General features: G+C 43.0%; 1 protein-coding gene across 2 annotated transcripts in view; it reads left to right on the top strand.

Moving 5' to 3' along the window:
- The first annotated feature begins 958 nt into the window (after positions 1 to 958).
- The window catches only part of Ttn (titin), a 270,353-nt gene continuing 251,506 nt past the window's right edge, over positions 959 to 19,805 (top strand). Inside the window, exons 1-13 of one of the 2 annotated variants that reach the window (XM_013345840.2) lie at positions 959 to 1,170; positions 3,246 to 3,349; positions 5,339 to 5,542; positions 7,386 to 7,673; positions 8,155 to 8,240; positions 8,333 to 8,574; positions 12,509 to 12,839; positions 13,363 to 13,515; positions 14,172 to 14,309; positions 15,546 to 15,677; positions 16,701 to 16,838; positions 17,380 to 17,517; positions 17,999 to 18,136. In XM_013345840.2, the coding sequence (XP_013201294.1) occupies positions 3,259 to 3,349; positions 5,339 to 5,542; positions 7,386 to 7,673; positions 8,155 to 8,240; positions 8,333 to 8,574; positions 12,509 to 12,839; positions 13,363 to 13,515; positions 14,172 to 14,309; positions 15,546 to 15,677; positions 16,701 to 16,838; positions 17,380 to 17,517; positions 17,999 to 18,136 (2,079 nt within the window). In that variant the 5' untranslated portion in view covers positions 959 to 1,170; positions 3,246 to 3,258. Of the gene's footprint in view, positions 1,171 to 3,245; positions 3,350 to 5,338; positions 5,543 to 7,385; positions 7,674 to 8,154; positions 8,241 to 8,332; positions 8,575 to 12,508; positions 12,840 to 13,362; positions 13,516 to 14,171; positions 14,310 to 15,545; positions 15,678 to 16,700; positions 16,839 to 17,379; positions 17,518 to 17,998; positions 18,137 to 19,805 lie in introns of those variants that run through there. The other variant, XM_013345841.1, reaches the window with a different exon arrangement.

Genomic DNA, 19,805 nt, shown 5'->3' with positions numbered 1-19,805 from the left:
GTCAATTTTCTCCGCTCTAAGCAGAATTTTACAAATGCGTCGGCTGAGCCACAAGAAAGGCCTTTTTGATATGATCTTTTGTATTTGAACCGTCTCTTGCTTGGAATTAAATTCAGTCCCAAAATAGCAAGTATATCATCCCCTAACCACTTCCCATTAGTGACAGCACACTGCAGAGATTAGCCGTGCAGCCGTGATTTGCCAAGTAAAAGAACCTTGTGGGGAGCTCAGACTCAGACTTCCCCACTCAGAAAGGGCGATGCGTGGGTCTGTGTGAATATTCCTAGCCGGCAAAAATGAATTCCAATGGAAGTGAAGACATGCCCCATACAGACTAAAGTGAAGTCTTGGGCAGACTTTGCTTTTGGGTGTTACTTCCCGCAGGGCTGTGACAGGCTCAGGTAGCTGACTTTGGCATGACTGTTCTGTAGGACGGACAGTCCAGATGAGCTCTCTTCAAATGCAAAGTTCACAGCAACTGAGTCTTCAGAGGAGATGAAACCAATGTGTGATATAAATCTCTTCCTCAGCTGTCATGATTGACAGGTCCATTTGGTTGGGTTTAGAGGGCAGGGAACAGAAGTGGAGCCTGACTCACGGGGCTCGGCTCGGGGCTCAAGTCTGGGATTGTTTTAGACATGAATACCCACACGTCCTTTCTATTGTCACATTCGGGTTTCAGAGCCACATGGGTAAAATTTTCACATTTGCCACTTACACGCTTCTCTGAGCCCGTGAGGTCATTTTTAAAATGCAGTTCTATTTCCTTCTTAAAGCCTCTTCTGAGATGCTAAATTTAGCGCTGCCAATCAGAGGAACAGGTGGTATGGGATACTCCCAAACCGGTCCTCCCCATCAGGCGTTCCTAAGAGAGCCAGCCAATCACAGCCCCGGGCACTAAGGATGTGGGCCCGTCAGCAGATCTGGGGAATATAAGGGCCGGCCAGCCCCTGGCTCTGGAGCAGTCGCGCATTCCCACCTCGCCTCGGGTGTAGGGATTGCATAGAAAAGCAAAACCACACAGTCTTGACTGTGTGGTTTTGTTTTGAGGGTTAGAGGCTCACTGATTCATGTAGGAGATGGTTGGGAAACCCAACTCTACGTAGGACGTCGTTTCAGAAGCAACCTTGGGCTTAGTCCCACCCTTTTTAGGCACTCTTGAGAATTCAGGTAAGTGGGAACGGGTTCGTTTGAATCTTAGAGCTATTTCTGATGGGTTTCCAGTCGCCAGTTTGAGCGGTGAATGTCTGTTGCTAAGGGTTTGCTCTCTCTGACCTGCAGTGAGGATCTGTATTTTAAACTTGATTTGGACATGCAAGTTTTCTTTAAAAACAAAATAAAATAAATCAAATGCTTAAGCCTAACCAGCAGAGTCACCATTTCAGATTTTTAAAATGCACTTGATATCCTAGAGCTCGGGGGTCTGAGATGAGGGCAGAAACATTTGCTTCCTTCATAAACGTGTCCCTGGGGAATGTACAAGGTTATGCGGCCCTGTGATAGAGCGAGGCTGACCAAGAATAGCTCTGAGAAAGCCATGTGGCATCAGCTACGCCCGATGACTTTTTAAGGGAATCAGCCGCCGGGGTATCTGTTGCGGGACAGTGGCAGACACTTGTCTGCTGTCAGTCAAGCCGGGGGGTTATTTTGGGAGCATGACATTTCAGATGCATACCTTCTGCCCTAGGCCTCTGGAAAGCAAGAGCTCCAAGAAACGCAAGCAATTCGTCTGCTTAGACAATAAGGATAGGGTATCAAGCCCATTTAGGCCACTCAATCCCAACATTTTATAAAGTCTCAATGAAGATGGAGGATTGTTGTTCAGACGATTCCAAATCTCATTATGCATTTTAATTCAACCCTCAATCCAATTATATGACATGAGATGAATGTTAATACTAAAGAAGGGTAAAAGACTTAATTTCAAAACACACTTAGATTTCCCATCTTTCTGGGATTAGGTTGCTAATTGTAAATGCCTGTTGTTAGATAAATACATAATTATGCATTGCTTGTCTAAGGAGATAGCTATTGTTAGAAGATGCACTGGTTTGCAGACAGGAAAACGTAGACATAAAATGTGCTCACCCTAAAGATAATGCGCTGGACACAAGAGTTCCTCGGAAATGATTCCTGAAAACTTTTGGAGGATGATACCTGGATTTTTCTGGAGTAGGAACTTTGTCTTAAAGAACTTTAGTTACACTAAATAGAACACCAGCACTAAGATTATTGCACTGTAATGTCAATGAACAAATTAAGAAAAATAATGAGACAATAGAAAATTCAGAAATTGCTTTTAATGCCAAAACACTAGTCTGGTCAAGGTGAATAGTTAGGTATTTATGCATAAGGAAATTTCACACATAATCTCCAAAACTGATAGGTGAAATACTTTCTTCCACTTACAAAAGGACTTAATTGCAAATTTTACACTCATGTCTTTGTTGACTATTTCACATCCTAAAGCACAGGTCTTTTTATTTCCATGAGCATTTCCCACCAGCTCCTGTTATTCAGTTTGCTTATTGCTCCATGTTAACTCAAGTTAGCATTTTTATTTCAGATCTATAATAAATTTGGACTTATTAAATATTTTTCCCTGGTGATTATTTCAGCCACATTAATTGTGCCGTTGCATACAATGTACAGACATGCTAGGACGCTGTAAGCCTGCTTTGCTGTTGAAGAATAAAAGGCTTGTGGCTGTTAAAATCCTTGCCAACACTTTTCACATTAGTGAAAGGCTTCTTCAATACAGTTGTTTTCATCTGGGTGCCGATTTTAAGCAGTGGGCAGCGCCTAAGGCGAAACCCCCTGGTAACACAGCTCTCGCCGTGGTGAGAGCTGCCCGGGAGGGATTCCCATGCTTACATGCTGTGTTGGTGCAAAGGGTACAGACATCACACCTTGTCTCTGAAAGCCCTGGGCCATAGCTCGGTTTTCCCTTCCACTCTTTCCCAACCTGATTTCCCATTTTTGGTAGGATTGGATGCTTCTGCTTTGACCACTAGGGGGGTTATTCATTGCTCTGTTTGATGTTCCCCATACCCCCCTCCCCTAATTTCCCTTAAATTAGCTCAAAGGTCAGCTGCATAAACCCCAAGAGAAGGCTTCCTATTGCTCTAGGGCCACCTATGCCTAGAGAAATCCATTTGGAAAAGCACATGTCTTTGTCTCCACTACGAAGCTGCAGAGGGGCCCTGAGGATCAACATTTCCACTGATTTTTATTTTCCTTTTCAGAGTGCCTAAAAAGATGACCACTCAAGCACCGACGTTTACGCAGCCGTTACAAAGCGTTGTGGTACTGGAGGGTAGTACCGCAACCTTTGAGGCTCACGTTAGTGGTAAGCCATATGGATGCTTTCTTTTCTGTTCCACCTGTTTCCCCCAGGATTTTTTTTTTTGTTTTTTTCTGTAGGCCCTGAAACCAAGTTTAAACCCTGCTTTTACTATGTAAAATTGGCATAACACCATGGAAAGGTCATTTTAAGGGCATACCGTTCACAGGATGCTGACAATGTAATGACTTGAAAATGTTTTATTCATACTATAATTCCACAAAGCAAAAATAATTAGCATTAGATTAAAATTTGCTGTCAGAATCTAGCAACTAAGTAGGGCCAAATCTGGTCATTCTATATTTGGGTTCAGCTGCAGAGCCAACGTGACAGACAAGCACCCTTGTGCTGTGGGGTTTAGTACAGAGCTTCTGGGCAGCTAGTCTGTACCTCAATTTCAGATGTTACATAGGGGAAAACATTTCATCAACTTCCCATAGGTGCCGGTGCAGTGACTACTCATGGCAATTATTGTATTGGGTTCTTCATGTTACTAAATTATTCTAGTGAATTAAAGAACTCCCTTCTGCAATTAATGGCAAGGCACAGCACTGTCTGCTCTTTATATTCAAAGAGTACAAGCATTTTCCCTAGAATTGCATTTGAAAGGCATTCCGCTCATTTCTTTTTGGCCTCTTTTTCTTCATCACTTGGTTCAGGGATGATTCTAGATTGTGCATTACCTCATGACGAGTGAGGGGGAGTCATCTATAAACTATACTGTAAATAATTTCAAAATGACCTAATCAACCTGTCTCCTATAGAACCATAGCTGGTCATGTATGATTATATTATTAAATGATAACTATGATTAGTTCATAATTCAGTGCATCCCTGTGGTGAATTCATTTTCTCTTTCTCTCTCTCTCTGTTTTTGGGTTTTTTTATGTGTGGCTTGCAATAAAGATAATACGCTAAAGTTTCCTTTTCATTCCTGTTTCTGTATTATGTATGGGTCTTACGTAACTGTCTAACACTTTGCAAAAATATCATCACATCACTCATTCGCTATTGGTAGAACTCAGCTCAATTCTCCTTTTGCCTGATGAACTCTCAAATGATGACCTTATTTTCTTCAAATCCTCTATAACTTCTAAACTGAGCAGAACATGTATGAAGTCTGCGGGAATTTGCCTCTTCGCACAGTACTGGGAGATGATATTTTCATAGATTCAGAGTCCTTCCAATTGTGTGCCTTTACACTGTCTTACAAATAGGTCATAGATGAAGTCTGACACCCACAAATTAGTCCATTACACTCTTCACTCGCCCGTAATGGGAGGTTGGCTTGTGTAAGGACAACACAGTGAACATTCTGTTACCAACGAGAACAGTCACAAGCATTCATATCTGGTGCAAAGTGAACATTCCCTGAAGTAGCTGTCCAACCTCTGAACACATTAGGCTTTAATAAAACCTGAAGCCACTGATACTGTTCTTAACCATAAGTGAAGAGACCCTGGCTTCCTCTTGCTGCTCCGACTTTCTGTGTTGTTCTGGAAGACTGGATTTGGCTTTGGAGTTAGCATGAGGAACAGCCTGTCCATGTGGGGGCATTTTTGCTGCAGTCACATTGGCAAGGACACTCTGGACAGTGTCCCTGCCACTGTAGAGGAGGGAGGTAGGCACAGCCTCCTGGGGCAGGGCTGTAAGGTGGCTTTGTGCCTCCAGTCCTCGTGTTTTCAGGATGGACAATGGTCATCTCTCAAAATTGTTGCAGCACTCAACGCTTAGAAACCCCTCTCATTGTTTTAACCATGTCTACTAAGTGGTGAAGCTACAGTGCACCTCAAAACCCAACTCCATAAAAAAGGGGTAGGACGCTATACAAACCACCAGGTGTTCCCAGTGGTGACTGTCATGCTGTTGCTACCACTAAACAGGGTTCCACGCCAGCTAGCTTTAACAGGCCTGTGCAAGGTCTTGCAATGATGGGAAAGAACAGAGGGCTGGACCATGTCCATGCTAACATAAATATGACTGCTTACCTTCCAGGTTCCCCAGTTCCTGAGGTGAGCTGGTTTCGGGATGGCCAGGTGATTTCAACTTCCACTCTGCCCGGCGTGCAGATCTCCTTTAGCGATGGCCGCGCTAAACTGACGATCCCCGCCGTGACTAAAGCCAACAGTGGACGATACTCCCTGAGAGCCACCAACGGGTCTGGACAAGCGACTAGTACTGCTGAGCTTCTTGTGACAGGTAGGCCAGTGGGGACCAGCCTGTCCCCAGCCAGGACAAAGGGAGTCCAGATAGAGCTACACCCACAAAGGAGGCAGCTCCCAAGCTGGAGAAGGATCCGCAGGATGAATGTCCATGGCTGTGTGGGTCGTGCAATTTAATCCTCCTTGAAGATAAATCACAAAGTGGATGAGAAGCAGTGTCTCTGTGTGTATTGCACACTCAAAGCATGCTGAAGACACCCTAAAGATCTTGTTCCTCAGCAGGAAGAGTTTAGAGCCTTATCGAGGAATAGGCGATATTCCAGAAATCACTGGGAGTGTCCACTTTAAAAGGCATTGCCATGATTCTGACGAAGGTGGTCTGTACCCTCGGCATTGAAAAGACTGTGCAGTAAACATACTCAGAAAAGGGCAAATGTTTGTTCTTTAAATATGTGCCACCACTTTCCCATAAAGCCATTTCCAATTACCTTGGTAGGTCTTGTCTGTCCTTCAGCTCTTAACAGGACAATCAGACATGAAGAACAAGAGTTATTCTGTAGATTACATAAGGATGTCTTATACAAACTCTTGCCGTGTTGCATTCCATGGTCATAAATGACCTAACTAGAAAGCTCACCAGATCGCTTAAGGGTGAACTTGAATGTGCAATCAGAAAATTCAGAACTAGAGAAAGTATGATAATTTAGAAACACATTAGTCCAATCCCACATTTTATCACCCATCCTAAACCCTATGTACAGTCACACCCTTCCCTGGGGGAGAATTGGAGGTTATGATGGTCACACCCTTCCCTGGGGGAGAACTGGCAGTTAATGATGGGGGGTCACCACTTTCTCCAGTGGCGTAGCCGCTGGCAAGATGCTCTTGCTCAGTGTATAACTTCCCACCCAGGCTTGAGCCAGAAACCCCCATTAAACTCAGTGGGTCACTCATACCCAGAAGTCATGATAGAGGGAGGGGCTTGTTGGGAAGAAGGGCTATAGTGGGAGAGGGAGGAGGGTGGGAGAGGGAATAGGTTAAACAAAGCTGAGACTCATTGTAAAAATTGTGGAATTGCCAAACAACTAAAAAAAAAACTAAAGGGGAAAATTTTCTTTTAATATAATGAACCAAGGAGGACACCTTCCTTTCTGCATGAAAGCCTGCCACTGTTGGGGCTGGCATTTTAAATGCAAGTAAATATTTTGGTCCTTTTAATAGCACTCTGGTAGGAGGGATTGCTAGGATAAAGTTAAACTTCAATGATTGAGAAAGTCGTGGCTGCACTTGCTCTGCCAACCACTGGAATTCGCTTCAGTGAAATTTTGGCAGTTTCCTAAACTGTCTTAGCATGTTAGCAAGAGGCAGGATTCAAGCATTTGGCAGTCCCAGGAAGGTCTACAATAGTACAGCAACATCTAGACTTTTTGGTAAAATATTTAGTTTCTCAATTAAGAGGTTTACTGGTCTTACAGAGGATCAGGGCCTGGCTTCCAGCACCCACATGCTGGCTCATAACTACCTGTAACTTCAGTTCGAGGGACCCTAATGTCCTCTGATGGTCTCTTTGGGCACCTGCACACGTGTGGTACACATAATCTCATTCACATGCACATAGATATTAATAAAACATTTTAAAAACCAAATACAGTAGCTAAGGACAGCAAAGCAACTACAGTGAATACTGGCAGGCAGCCTTCCGTTCCTGCTGCATTCTAGCTGCCACCCGCCTGGGGGAACTGGGTTCAAGGACAGTCAAGGATGTTGGCTGGATTGGGGAGTCATTCTCTGCTTTGGGGCTCAGGGCTGTAATCGTTTAAAAATACCTTGTTGGGAGCACCCCGACTCCTGGGCCTGATTCCCTTCTCTGCCCTTGGCAGCGGAGACAGCGCCACCCAACTTCGCTCAACGGCTGCAGAGCATGACTGTGAGACAGGGGAGCCAAGTGCAGCTCCAAGTGAGAGTGACTGGAATCCCTACACCTGTGGTGAAGTTCTACCGGGACGGAGCCGAAATCCAGAGCTCCCTTGATTTCCAAATTTCTCAAGAAGGCGACCTCTACAGCTTACTGATTGCCGAAGCATATCCTGAAGACTCCGGGACCTATTCCGTAAATGCCACCAACAGCGTTGGAAGGGCCACTTCCACCGCAGAACTGCTGGTTCAAGGTAGGTGGTCAAGGTTCAGGAGGAAAAGGGTAGGATGGAAGCCTGTGGGACCAGGGATCCGCCTGCCTCCCCCAGGCCGCAGTCCCTGGATGCAAGCAGGAGCTAAGATCAAAGCTACCTTTTTATTCACCGCCCTACCCCCCACCCCTTCCAGTCCCCCCCCCCCCAGGGAGAAGAAGGCCTCTAGAGTTCTAGGCAAGAGTTCAGTGTTGAAGCCCACTGCAGCCATTTACCCAGGATGAGAAACAGAGCACAAATCAATTAAGTGATGTCCATCTCCATGTTGTGGGTAAACAATGGGATATTTAAATAAGTAATCTAAGGACATTACTTTCTAATGACATGTTTTCTATCTTTAAATCTAATTTATATTCACACGAAAGCCACAGCCTGCTACAGTTTCCCCGCTATCACACACAGGAAATTGTGCTAAGAACCCTGGTTTTTCCCACCTGAAACACACGTCTTTCTGTTTCCACAGGGGAAGAAGTAGTACCCGCTAAAAAGACAAAGACAATCGTTTCGACTGCTCAGATTTCAGAAACAAGACAAACCCGGATTGAAAAGGTAATTTTCCTATAGAGCGGCCCCCAGCCTTCCGGGTTGCTGCTTCCCTGGCGTTTCTCACTCACCGTGACCGCTGTCTTCATTGCTTTCAGAAAATTGAAGCCCACTTTGATGCCAGATCAATTGCAACAGTTGAGATGGTTATAGATGGTGCCACCGGACAGCTGCCACACAAGACACCTCCCAGGATACCCCCCAAACCCAAGTCAAGATCTCCAACGCCACCTTCCATTGCTGCCAAGGCACAGCTGGCCCGACAGCAGTCCCCATCACCAATAAGACACTCCCCGTCGCCGGTCAGACACGTGCGGGCGCCGACCCCATCGCCGGTCAGGTAAACCCTCTCTTAGAAGCTCATGGAGTTTTTAAAAAAAATATTATACAAAGAGACCAAGAAGTCCCGTCATGTGATCCTTATCCCCCTCATCTTCCATGGGTTAATTGAAGATGGATATAAACTCAGGCTCTGAATTCTTATTCACAGTCTGTTCAACGAATACACACTTTTGGAGGCAAACTATAACAGGGAGGTACGAATGATGAAACGTGAGAATTAAATCTCTCCAAAGCCGATCAATCACCCAGACTACTTGCTTGCGCTTTGATTTGGGGCACTAGTTATAATAATATAACAATGCCTACAATATGTGTTTACCCCCTCGGTGTCCACTTCCTCGTGCGTTATCTCATTGAATATTCACAACCCTGAAGAAACGTGATTCCCAATAGTGTTAGGTCAGAAACTAGAGCTAGAGAAGTTATGAGGCTTCCCCAAGGTCTTTGTTGTGTCCTCTGTGAAATAAAGGGACTTGCAGCCGGAATGATTTGAAGCCTTTGGAAGGAATCAATGAGCTCATTACTTGAAGGTGTCCCTTGAAAACAGAAAATCATTATTCAGACACTTATACTCTCAAATAATAAGCAAAACCTTCTAAATATTTTCCATGTTAGTCTATCGGAAACATAAAGTGGATTTCTACTCTCAGCTAAAATGTAGAGAGTTTGCAAGGCGAGCCTGTATCATCAGTGTTCAGAAATTATACAATCAAATGCAAATTACCCACCGCATCTGAGACTTTGCAAGTTAGTTTAAAAATGAGGTTTTTAATATGATGAGCTGGAAACTACAAAATTTGAGCACGCACAAGGTGTATTTTAATCAATTCAAATGAAGTAAAAAAAAATCCCATATAGATCACGTCCCCTTGCTAAAATAAAGTGGAATTAATGAGATAGTTGACCTAAAAAAAAATCCAAGTTCGCTGTAAAGTTTCTATTATGAAAATAATATGATGGTATTAGGTCTAGCCTCATGGAAGAATGCTTGCTGGCTTGGGGGAGGATTTGTGTTTGACCCAGCAGTGGAAAAGGAGGAGTAACCAGAATTCCATATTCAGGGCACAGACTAGAGGGTACAGAAATAGATCTATATATACAGGGAAATTGTGTTTTTAATCAAGGACAACAGTATTCACACATAAGACTGTTCTAATTAGATGTCTGTGTGGAAGAAAAGCAAACCCGGGCTTCTGCCTCATATCACTTACAAAACAAGTGGCATGTTGATTAAAGTGTTAAATTAAAAAATTAACGAGAAACTGGCCAGATGGTTTGATGGGCATAGGCACTCACCCTCAACCTTGGCCACCTGAGTTCGCTCCTTGGGACTGCATTGGGATTCAGAAAAAGCTGAATCCCAGAAACTGTCTTCTACCCTCCCATGGCATGCTTGTACCCACCCCGACACTGTGTACAAACACACATGTACATGCACATAAACATGCACACAGATAAATAAATGTGCTTGTGCTAAAAAAAAAGGGGGGGGAGAGAAGAAATGTTTATGGGGAGAACTTTTAAAAATAGATTTGCAGAGCCACAATAAAAATGAAAACATCTCTATAGTGAAAAGGCAGATCATTGTTAGACTAGATAGTGCAGTTACATGAGAGAAAAAAAATGACCCGCTCCTTTCTGAAAACGCTCCCTTGTTGCTGCTGGGAAGGACCATAAAGAACATCAACAAGTAGCTACATCATGAATCCTGGGAAGTTAAGAGGGACTGAGAACAAAGAACAGGAAATGGGGAGAGTGCTACCTACCAGATGTATTTAAGTGCTCCACCTGAAAAGGGAAAATCAACCCTGCAGAACACACTTTAAAGTGTGGGGATTGATGGGGATGTCCGATTAATATACTACGACATGGTGGGGATCTTCTAGTTTTATGTTGGTCACTTGAAAGTAACTGAAGCTACTTCACCAGAACTAACACAAAAACTTACAAAAAGCTCAGTTTAATAAAGAGATCCCTCATGTTTTTATGTGTTTAATCTCAGCTGTCTGCAGGTTTGCATACATGAAGTCACTCACAACACAAGCCAAACAAAATCTCTGAGACATAACAACCTTTCTCTCTTTCCAACTCAAGCCTGAGGGTCATGTAGAATTACAGACATTTCCTGACCACCCCCTGGAACACAGTGGCCATCTTAGCCTTCTGGGAGTTTCTTAGTAGGGATCCAGTTAGTTAGTCTGCAAAATTTGCTTTAAAATAATTACAAAATATAAATGCCAGCTTGTGAAGAAAATAATGGTTATCCCAAATAGACTCCTTCCAAAATGTCCCACGGCTTAATTTTGATTTTTGTTGTAGATAAAGCAAGCATATTTTACTGGACGAGGCACATTGTAGCCAGCTGTGACCAAGTGATTATTTTTTTTTTATTGCAAGTGCAGAAATAAGCATTTTCCGGTAATGGCTCAAATTACATTGATTTTCTCAGTTATGGGCTTACCTGAAGCCTGCTGTTAATCACTCACGTCATGCTAATCATGTCTCAAGCTCTTTTTAAATTAATCCCACTGGGCTAGGAGCAGCAAGAACAAAGCAAGTCCAAACTAGGAAGCTCCTGTTTCTTTGCTTTCCTTCCATTGGTGTGGACCCCACACCATTCTAGCCTGGTCTTTGTTATCCGTTCCAAGGCCATTTCTTTTCACTGCGGATCCATACTGGTTAGACCTCCCTTCAGCTTGATTTCAATGTCTTTTCCAAAATACAAATTGTTCCTGTTCACACACACAGCCTGTAACGAGAAAATGACTAAATGTTTCTTCCTGAAACCGGTTGATGCAATATTCTGCAAAGTTATTCTGCATTTTAGAGAAAATGTCACTGGTCGCTCAGCGTAATTGGGAGAATTGTTTTATGATTGATGTAAACTAAATACCCTATTCAAGTGCCAGAATGCATTGATAAACATGGCCCCGTGCATAGAATCTGTGAAGCAATACTGCCACCAAGAGGTAAAATGGAACAAACAAAGGAATTGCTAATTAATTTTGGAAAAAAAAAAAAAACATTATCTTCAGATAGCTGATCTGTACCTAGAGTGACTGGTGTGATAATAAGCTGGCTTTTTGTACTATCACTGTTAGGATTTAATACCCATTCCCTTTGGTAGATGATATTTGCGCTTCAGATGTATATAATAAAAACAGACAGTGATAACTATTTTGGAAAAAGATACTTTATCAATTAATAACGAGGTTTCAGAGCAGCTGATTTACAAGTTAACTTTAATATTACGTAAAGGAAGTTCTCGGTGTAACAATATGAAGGTGAGGGTAGAAATAAACTCTGGGGAGTTAAAATGAGTGACCCACAAACACTTTTGGTTAGACCAGCAGTCCCACGCTGCACACATGGCACAGCCGGTTCCCCAAATGACTGTGCAAGGCTCTCCGTGGCCTGGATAATGATGTGGTTGAGATAAGGGAAGAAGGGGACAAGGAGGGGGAGGGCAGAGGGAGGGAGAAACATGGCTTGTTTAGCCAGGAGTGACAAAAGCATTTAGTTACCAAAACCGAATAACACCAGCACACCTTCTCCTCTCCCCAGCTGGAGCTGGGCACACCCTGTCCTTTCTGTGGCCGTGTTTGGAGGACGCTCCCTTTCACCGCCTTGTTTTTATTTTTTTATTTTATCTTTTCTAATGTAAGAAGGTGAGACAGGGCACACAGATCTCTAGCGTACTTAGAATTAAATCTGATTCCCTTCCGGGGTTACTGCCGATAAACACGGGGTTTATTGAGATTTAAAACGAATTACTTTCAGGTGTGATGTGTACCCTCCAGACAGCCTGTGGGGGGCGCACATTTGACACCCTGCCTTGAAGCACCACCAGAGTTTCATCTGCTCTCCAAATCCCACCATGCCTACTGTAGTGCCTTGCACCCAGGCTCTGACCTTTGTTGTTTGGTTTCCAGGTCTGTGTCCCCAGCAGGGAGGATCTCCACTTCCCCTATCAGATCTGTGAAGTCACCACTGCTCATCCGCAAGACTCAGACAACTGCCGTGGCCACAGGCCCTGAGGTGCCTCCGCCTTGGAAGCAAGAGGGCTATGTGGCCTCCTCAACTGAGGCTGAGATGAGAGAAACGACAATGACAAGCTCGACCCAGATCAGAAGAGAAGAACGATGGGAAGGGAGATACGGTGTCCAAGAGCAAGTGACCATCAGTGGAGCGGCAGGCGCTGCAGCCAGCGTGTCGGCCAGCTCTTCATTCACAGCAGGAGCTGTCACTACGGGGACTAAAGAGGTACAGTCAGAAACTCTTTGCTTTTTCCAGTTTGCCTTCTGGTTGCTCTGACCCAATTCCAGGCATGGAGCAGTCCAGATGGGTTAGAGAGGAAACGCATAGGAGCCTAAAACTATAGCCAATATGGCCGATCAGGTTTGGTTGGCACCTTTAACTGAGTCAAAGACTAGTCTGTGAGGCTTGCATAAAGGATGGGTTTTAATGTTGTAGGTAGTAATGACAATTATGTATGAATATATTTTGCTTCTTCTCATAGTTCAGTTTTCATAAATTTTCTACTAATTTGTCGTTTTAAAACAATGGTACTCAAGCCATGGGTTACAACCCCTTTGACTGACCTCTATCTCCAAAATTATCTAGATTTTGATTCATAACAGTAGCAAAATCAGTCATGAAATAGCAGACAATAATTTTACGGTTGGGGGGTCGCCACAACATGAGGAACTGTATTAAGGGGCAGGAGCATCCGGAGGGTGGAGGACCGCGGTTTTAAAAGCCTTGCACGTGTTGATTGGCAATGCAGGTGAAACAAGAGGCGGACAAGAGCGCAGCTGTGGCAACTGTTGTTGCTGCCGTTGATATGGCCAGAGTGAGAGAACCAGTCATCAGTGCTGTAGAGCAAACTGCTCAGAGGACTTCCATGACTGCTGTGCATATACAAGCTGCTCAAGAACAGGTACGCTACGCGCAGGGCCGTGGTGGCGGGGTGCGCAAGCGCATCCGAGTGGGCTCCGTTCTGCTTTCGGTAATTGGGCTTTCCAATCCCGTTGAAGGCCACAGGCCGCCCAGCATGGCCCAGGCTTTTAGAGCTGCCCGAGGAAAAGGTGGCCAGAAATATCAAATGCCTGCAAGCTGTAAATATCACAGGAGCAGACCGGGTTAGAAGAAATGCCTGGGCTGTGTGTGGCAAGCTGAAGTTAACTACTGTTTGTAAGACGTCCAGGGACTGCTAGAGGCCGGTAGACAGGGACAAAAGGCGGGTCAAAGTCTGGGTTCAGTTCCTACCTGAGCTAGGAGTGGAAACTACTGTTTTAGGGCAGACATAGATTTCTCTAAGCTTCGCCCGAAGGACCCTGGCTTTTACTTTCCTCAGAACAAATGTGACATTTGATTATCAGCTAGAAAGGAATATAAATCCAGGGTCACATCCCCCTCATATTTAAGTAGACATTGTTACAGTCTAAAAGCCTCTAGCTTTTGTCCCTATGTGTGGAGAAGTTGGGGGAGGTTGGGAATTTGGGGGGGGGGGGCTGACCAGAGTCCTGATGGATTAGTGGAAGCTTCTGGGTGATGGGTACTGAATGTTTCCCTTCTTTCTTTTATGAAAATCAGATGAGAAAAGAGGCAGAAAAGACTGCAGTAGCCAAGGCTATAGTTGCCGCCGATAAAGCCAAGGAACAGGAATTAAAATCAAGAACCAGAGAAGTGATTACAGCAAAACAGGAGCAGACGCACATAACTCAGGAGCAGGTGAAGGTGGTTTTTGACTTGCGGTGCCCCCGTGGTGTCGATACAGATGATATCGTTTGTTTGTTTGTAACTCTGAAACCAGTTAATTCTAGGGCCAGGTGTCTGGTTTCCCATAGGTGACATCCTCATAGCATCTATGTCTATTCCTGAGCACTTGATACCAACACCCCTTAGCATCTCTGAGCATTCATATTTGAAATAAAATGAAAGCCTGTCTCATCTAACTTAATAGTCATCTACACCAATCATAGGTTTAACTATGCAGCTGTGTCTAGGGGAACAAGCAGAGTTAAAACCAAAAAGATGACCTAGGCGCTGTGTTAGGTAGGATCAAGGGAGGATGGACAGGAAATCTGAGTATGCTATTTTAAAAGCTTAGCACTGCTGGCTGATCCTTGGACATTATGCACATGGGTTTCATATGAGATGCACAGCATGATATATAGTAAGTCAAATGGTCAGAGACAGGATTAGAAGCATCTGGGGACAGATGAGAGACGGTTTCTTGATAAGACTCTTGGCTAGTGGAGCCAAATGTCTGCGGGATGGTTTGAGAGGATAAATTCTCCAATCCCTTTTTGCCCTGTGGTGTGAGTTTCAGCGCTAAGATACCCGAGGATGGGATCAACTCACTCCTTGGACATCAGGTGGAAGCAAAGCATCCTCTGTGGCTTAGGATTTGAGCAAGACTCTGCCAAAGATAGATGCCAAACATACCGTCCCATTGTGTCTCAATTTTAGATAAGCCTTGATATTCAAAACAGTTATCATATTTAGAAACGTGCAAAACAAAATATAATAGAAAGGCAGACGAGTGTAAATTATTCTTGGATTCTCATATTAAAATAAAGAGCCAGGCAAAATTACTTCTTGTGACTTCCGTAGTCATATTCTGAGCTCTAAAATTACTTTCAGACAACAAAATTAGCACCTAATTAAATTACCTATAACCATCTATGGAGGGCACAAATCTTGTTAAGGTAAATTACAACTGTCTACAAAACAAGCAGTCTTGAATCCAGCGATCCCTTTCCTCTAAAGAGACTTACTGTGTATAGAGTTCAGAGAGAGAACAAATGTGTTCTTATTAATTAAGATATGATGATTCAATTAATGATATCTCCAGAAAGGGAACTTCACACCTCCAGATTCCTACGTTGTCGCATTTAATATGGTGATAGCCACATTGGAGACTGGGAAACAATGAGATTCTGTTTTTTATATCATTGATTACAGATAAGAAAAGAAACTGAAAAAGCATTTGTACCAAAGGTAGTGATCTCCGCAACCAAAGCCAAAGAGCAAGAAACTAGAATCACAGGAGAAATGACCCTGAAACAAGAGCAAAAGCAAATAACTCAAGAAACAGTAAGTCTGGCTTTGTGGGTTTTACAAACGGCCCGTTTCCGACCAGCTGCATGCACCTTAGCCCAGAGCTTCAGACCCGAATCTCTGCTCTCTCTTTCCCTCCTCCTGTCTGCCTGTGTCTAGAGTCGAAACCTCTCCCTGGTGGGAATTGTTTTCTGTGTACTGTTTTGTGCCTGCACGGCCAGTTCGTGCAAACTCTCCTTGAAGAGTTCGGGAGGTACATCCTTAAGCTTTCTAAGAGATCATAGATCAACAGAATATACACCTCGTTTCTGCCCACTAGCTACTAGCCTGTCAGTTTTGGACACATAGCCTGAGCCCTTTGTCACTCAGATTGGGACCTTCAGCCTTCGTGCAGTGGTGGGGTACACGCCTGCATGCACCTGCTGGCACACAAGCACATACCTGCGTCCCAAACACTCTAACTGAGCAGCAAGAGAAATGTTGGACTTTAGAGAAGACAGTGCCCATAATTCCTGGGAAGTAAAGATATAGGAAACGGGAAGACAAATTTGATGTCACCGAAGTCTATTTTTCTCCCCTTTGTCACCAAACTTTAAGGGATGGGTTTATATTTCAAGTTCTTTGACCCATTCTCTTCTAGCAGCTGTTGGCTAATCCAAGAGCTACTTTCCTTAAAGTCCATTTGAGATCATTGTCATCTAAAGGGTTAACCAGAGTCAGCTGCCCAGGTGTTGCTCACCTCATCTTCAGGATAAAAGAGCCTTCTAGTGACCCAGGAATCATGCTAGGCAGTATTTTGAACATAGGAATCCCTATGGCCATTGTAACATTGCAGATTGATGAGTTCAGTCAGTGGCGTTTTTCAGCCAATCAGCAGCACCTGTTCTTAACATGTCAGCATAGCCCAAAGACATCACGTCCTGGCACAGTGTATTAAGGGACAACATGGTAGAGAAGTTCATTCCTAGGAAAACACCTCGTCACTAAGCCTTCAATATTCTGAATGTGGCCTAGCCATCTTACCATTTCTTTGAACTTTATTTTACTTTACAAAATCAGATAAGACAGGAAGCCGAGAAAATTGCTGCATCCATGGTGGTGGTTGCCACTGCCAAGTCCACAAAACTAGAGACAGCTGTGGGCGTTCAAGAAGAAACTGCCATACAGCAAGGTCAAATGCACCTCGCTCACAAACAGGTGATGACTTCTTGCTGGTGTGAAAGACACTCATGTGTCCTGTCACTCACAAGTCACCCACATTTTCATCACGGCTCTTGATCATCACTGTTTGTCTTCACAACCGCACGAACCTTCACCGCCCATCTGGCTTTCACGGTCACTGTCATTCCTAACTCTCACCCTTTCTTTAGATTGCTACTAATAGACTATCATTCATCCCAGTGGCTTCCTATGGATCTAGACCCCAGTATTCAAGGCAAAAGTATGCATGGTTTAAGTCTCTAAGTGGAACTTCGAGTAGATTAAAATAGGCACAATGTTACAAAAAGAAGGAGCATAACTTAGTCTTTTCTTCCTAATGCATTCTTCCTTGTAGTCATGCTGTTTTGGCATTCTTGCCAATGAAACACTATGAATGATCAAGACCATGCAGTAATGTGTAATGAAGTTCTAGGAGCAATAGGAAAATCTCTGCCTCTTTTCTAGTTAGGTTTTCTTATTAGAGGCTCATGAAATTTATGGACATTGTCTTACCTTTCTCTTGAAATCCTATGACCAGATGATGAAGGAAACTAGGAAAACAGTGGTACCCAAAGTCATAGTTGCCACGCCCAAGATGAAAGAGCAAGATTTAGTATCAAGAACTAGAGAAGCCATCACTACCAAAAGAGATCAAGTCCAAATAACTCAGGAGAAGGTGATTGCAGATATTTGAGATGGGAAAACATCTAAGTTAATCTCTAGTAAAACATTAACTATTGCATAGTATGAATTATTAATCTGTTTTCTTTTTAAGTTCATAACTGAAAATAGTAAATATGCAACTGAGTACCATTAACTTTTCCTTCATATTGATATTCACGCACCTGTAACACCTGTCATTCGTTTTGTTAATTGTTATTATTCGCATGAGCATTGGCATTTTAATTTAATTTCTAAGAGCAGTATAGGGAAGCATCTAGAAATCATTTTGCAGATAACATTGCTAAGTTCTGTGATTCTCCGTCTTTCAATGTAAGCACTGCTATGTGAGTATTTAACTCTGAGTGAGTTTATCTTTGCATCCCACTAGCAGGGGAATGGAGTGTGTGAATTTGTGTGTGTGTCGGGGGGGGGGGTCATTCTCTGAGTGTCTGAAGCCCATACGACTTAAATTTTGCTTTTACCAAAATAATCAGATGAAAAAGGAAGCTGAAAAAACTGCCTTGTCTACAATAGCAGTTGCTACTGCTAAAGCCAAAGAACAAGAAACAGTTCTGAGATCTAGAGAAGCCATGGCAACTAGACAAGAACACATCCAAGTTACCCATGGAAAGGTGACTGTGTTATCCCAGTGTGGAATCCACGATAATCTATTAATCCCCCACCTCATGTGCAACCCCCATCATAACACATTAATACCAAACATCAACCTTCCTGTGTAGGAGACACTATTAACCACATTTATTTTTAGATAATTGAACAATTTGAAACTAAAAAGTGAAGTTATTTATCGTTGTGCGCATTGCAACCTATTTCTTTTCCAGTTTGTTTTATCATTGTTTTCAACTCTTTATTGTTAACACCTAGAAATCCTCCACAAGTTAGTGACTGAAATTGTGTGAGTGTTAATTTTAAGAGACTCAATGAACATAAAAAAATTGTTGTATACCAGTCATGATGAGTCTGACAGCGAAGGATGTGTATGTGTGTCTCTCTCTCTGTGTGTGTTGAGGAGTCATGAATTCAGTGCATTATGCCACAATCTAAGGATTTATTTTGGTACCTATAATTTTTTCATGTGAAACTTTAACATTTTTTCACCCGGTAACTATCAGAGGAAAGAAACAGAAAGCTATAGAGCCTGCTGTCACAGCTTCCACTGAAACTGCACACGCTGCAGTATTGAGAAATCCGGAGAAAGAGATACCCGACCAGGACAGTTCTATATAAGCTATGAAAAGTTTACCTCATCTATTTGCAGCTATACAAATCTCATGAATTAAACTATCTCCCATAGCTATAATTCTCTATAAATACGCTATCCACCCAAGTTTATTCTCTATTGGGAAATGGCCACTAAAGTTTTCAGTTTGTGTCTTGTTTATGTTTCCCCCAGTGTCAATTTCTATCACAAGACCTTCAATTAATTTTTTTCTAAGACGAGATTTAAGATAACATTCAAACTTTTATCTAAGTCTAATATTTAAAGGCACATCTGCCTTCTGGAAGTTTCATATGCAGCAAAGTTTACCATAAGTCATATTTCAAGAATTATGGTTGAATTTCATTTCTGTCCCCATTCACGTAAATGTGTCCGTCTTGGTTTTGTTGTGGGATGGTAGCTAAGAGTGGAAGATGAGATGATAAATGTCCCTGTCTAAGTTGCTAGTGGCCACTGTAAAGCCTACTGATCCAGCTACACGGTCAAGGACTGCAGAAGGACTGGCCATTAAGCAAGAACAAATATATTTGCAAGAAGAGCTGAAAGTTGTGGCGTGGAGGTGAACTGTGTTGTCTCTTCCCGTCATCAGCTCGTATGACGTCTCATCTGTCACGAGCCGGTGTGCTCCCTGTGCTCCACCTAATGGCTTTGCTTGTCAACAAAACGTGAGAGATTATTAGACTTGGACTGAGTCCTCCAGAGGCACAGTTAGCATCTCTAGTTATAAGAGACCACGCTATGTAACACTCTCCTTAAATTAATTCTCAACATTTAACTGGTGTAAATTGGGGTCTCCTGATCCAATTTGTGTTCATTCTTATCTGGGCTCCAAGAATAAAAAGGATATTTAAGTCTACTAAGAACTAAGAACAGCTACCAGAGTTGAATATTCATTTGCAATTGTCCACCAAACAGCATATGTATATAGATTATATATATATATGTATATATATGGTACATTTTTTTTACGATTTGAAATATATTGCCATAATTAAGATTTTGGAGCATAGTTTTAAAATTAGAGGCAATATTTCTTGTCTCAGTTGTGTGATTTCTGGTCA

The sequence above is a fragment of the Microtus ochrogaster genome, chromosome 4 (assembly GCF_000317375.1).
Source record: "Microtus ochrogaster isolate Prairie Vole_2 chromosome 4, MicOch1.0, whole genome shotgun sequence".
In the NCBI taxonomy this organism is placed as follows: domain Eukaryota; kingdom Metazoa; phylum Chordata; class Mammalia; order Rodentia; family Cricetidae; genus Microtus; species Microtus ochrogaster.
This window is presented reverse-complemented; position numbering and strand designations above follow the sequence as displayed.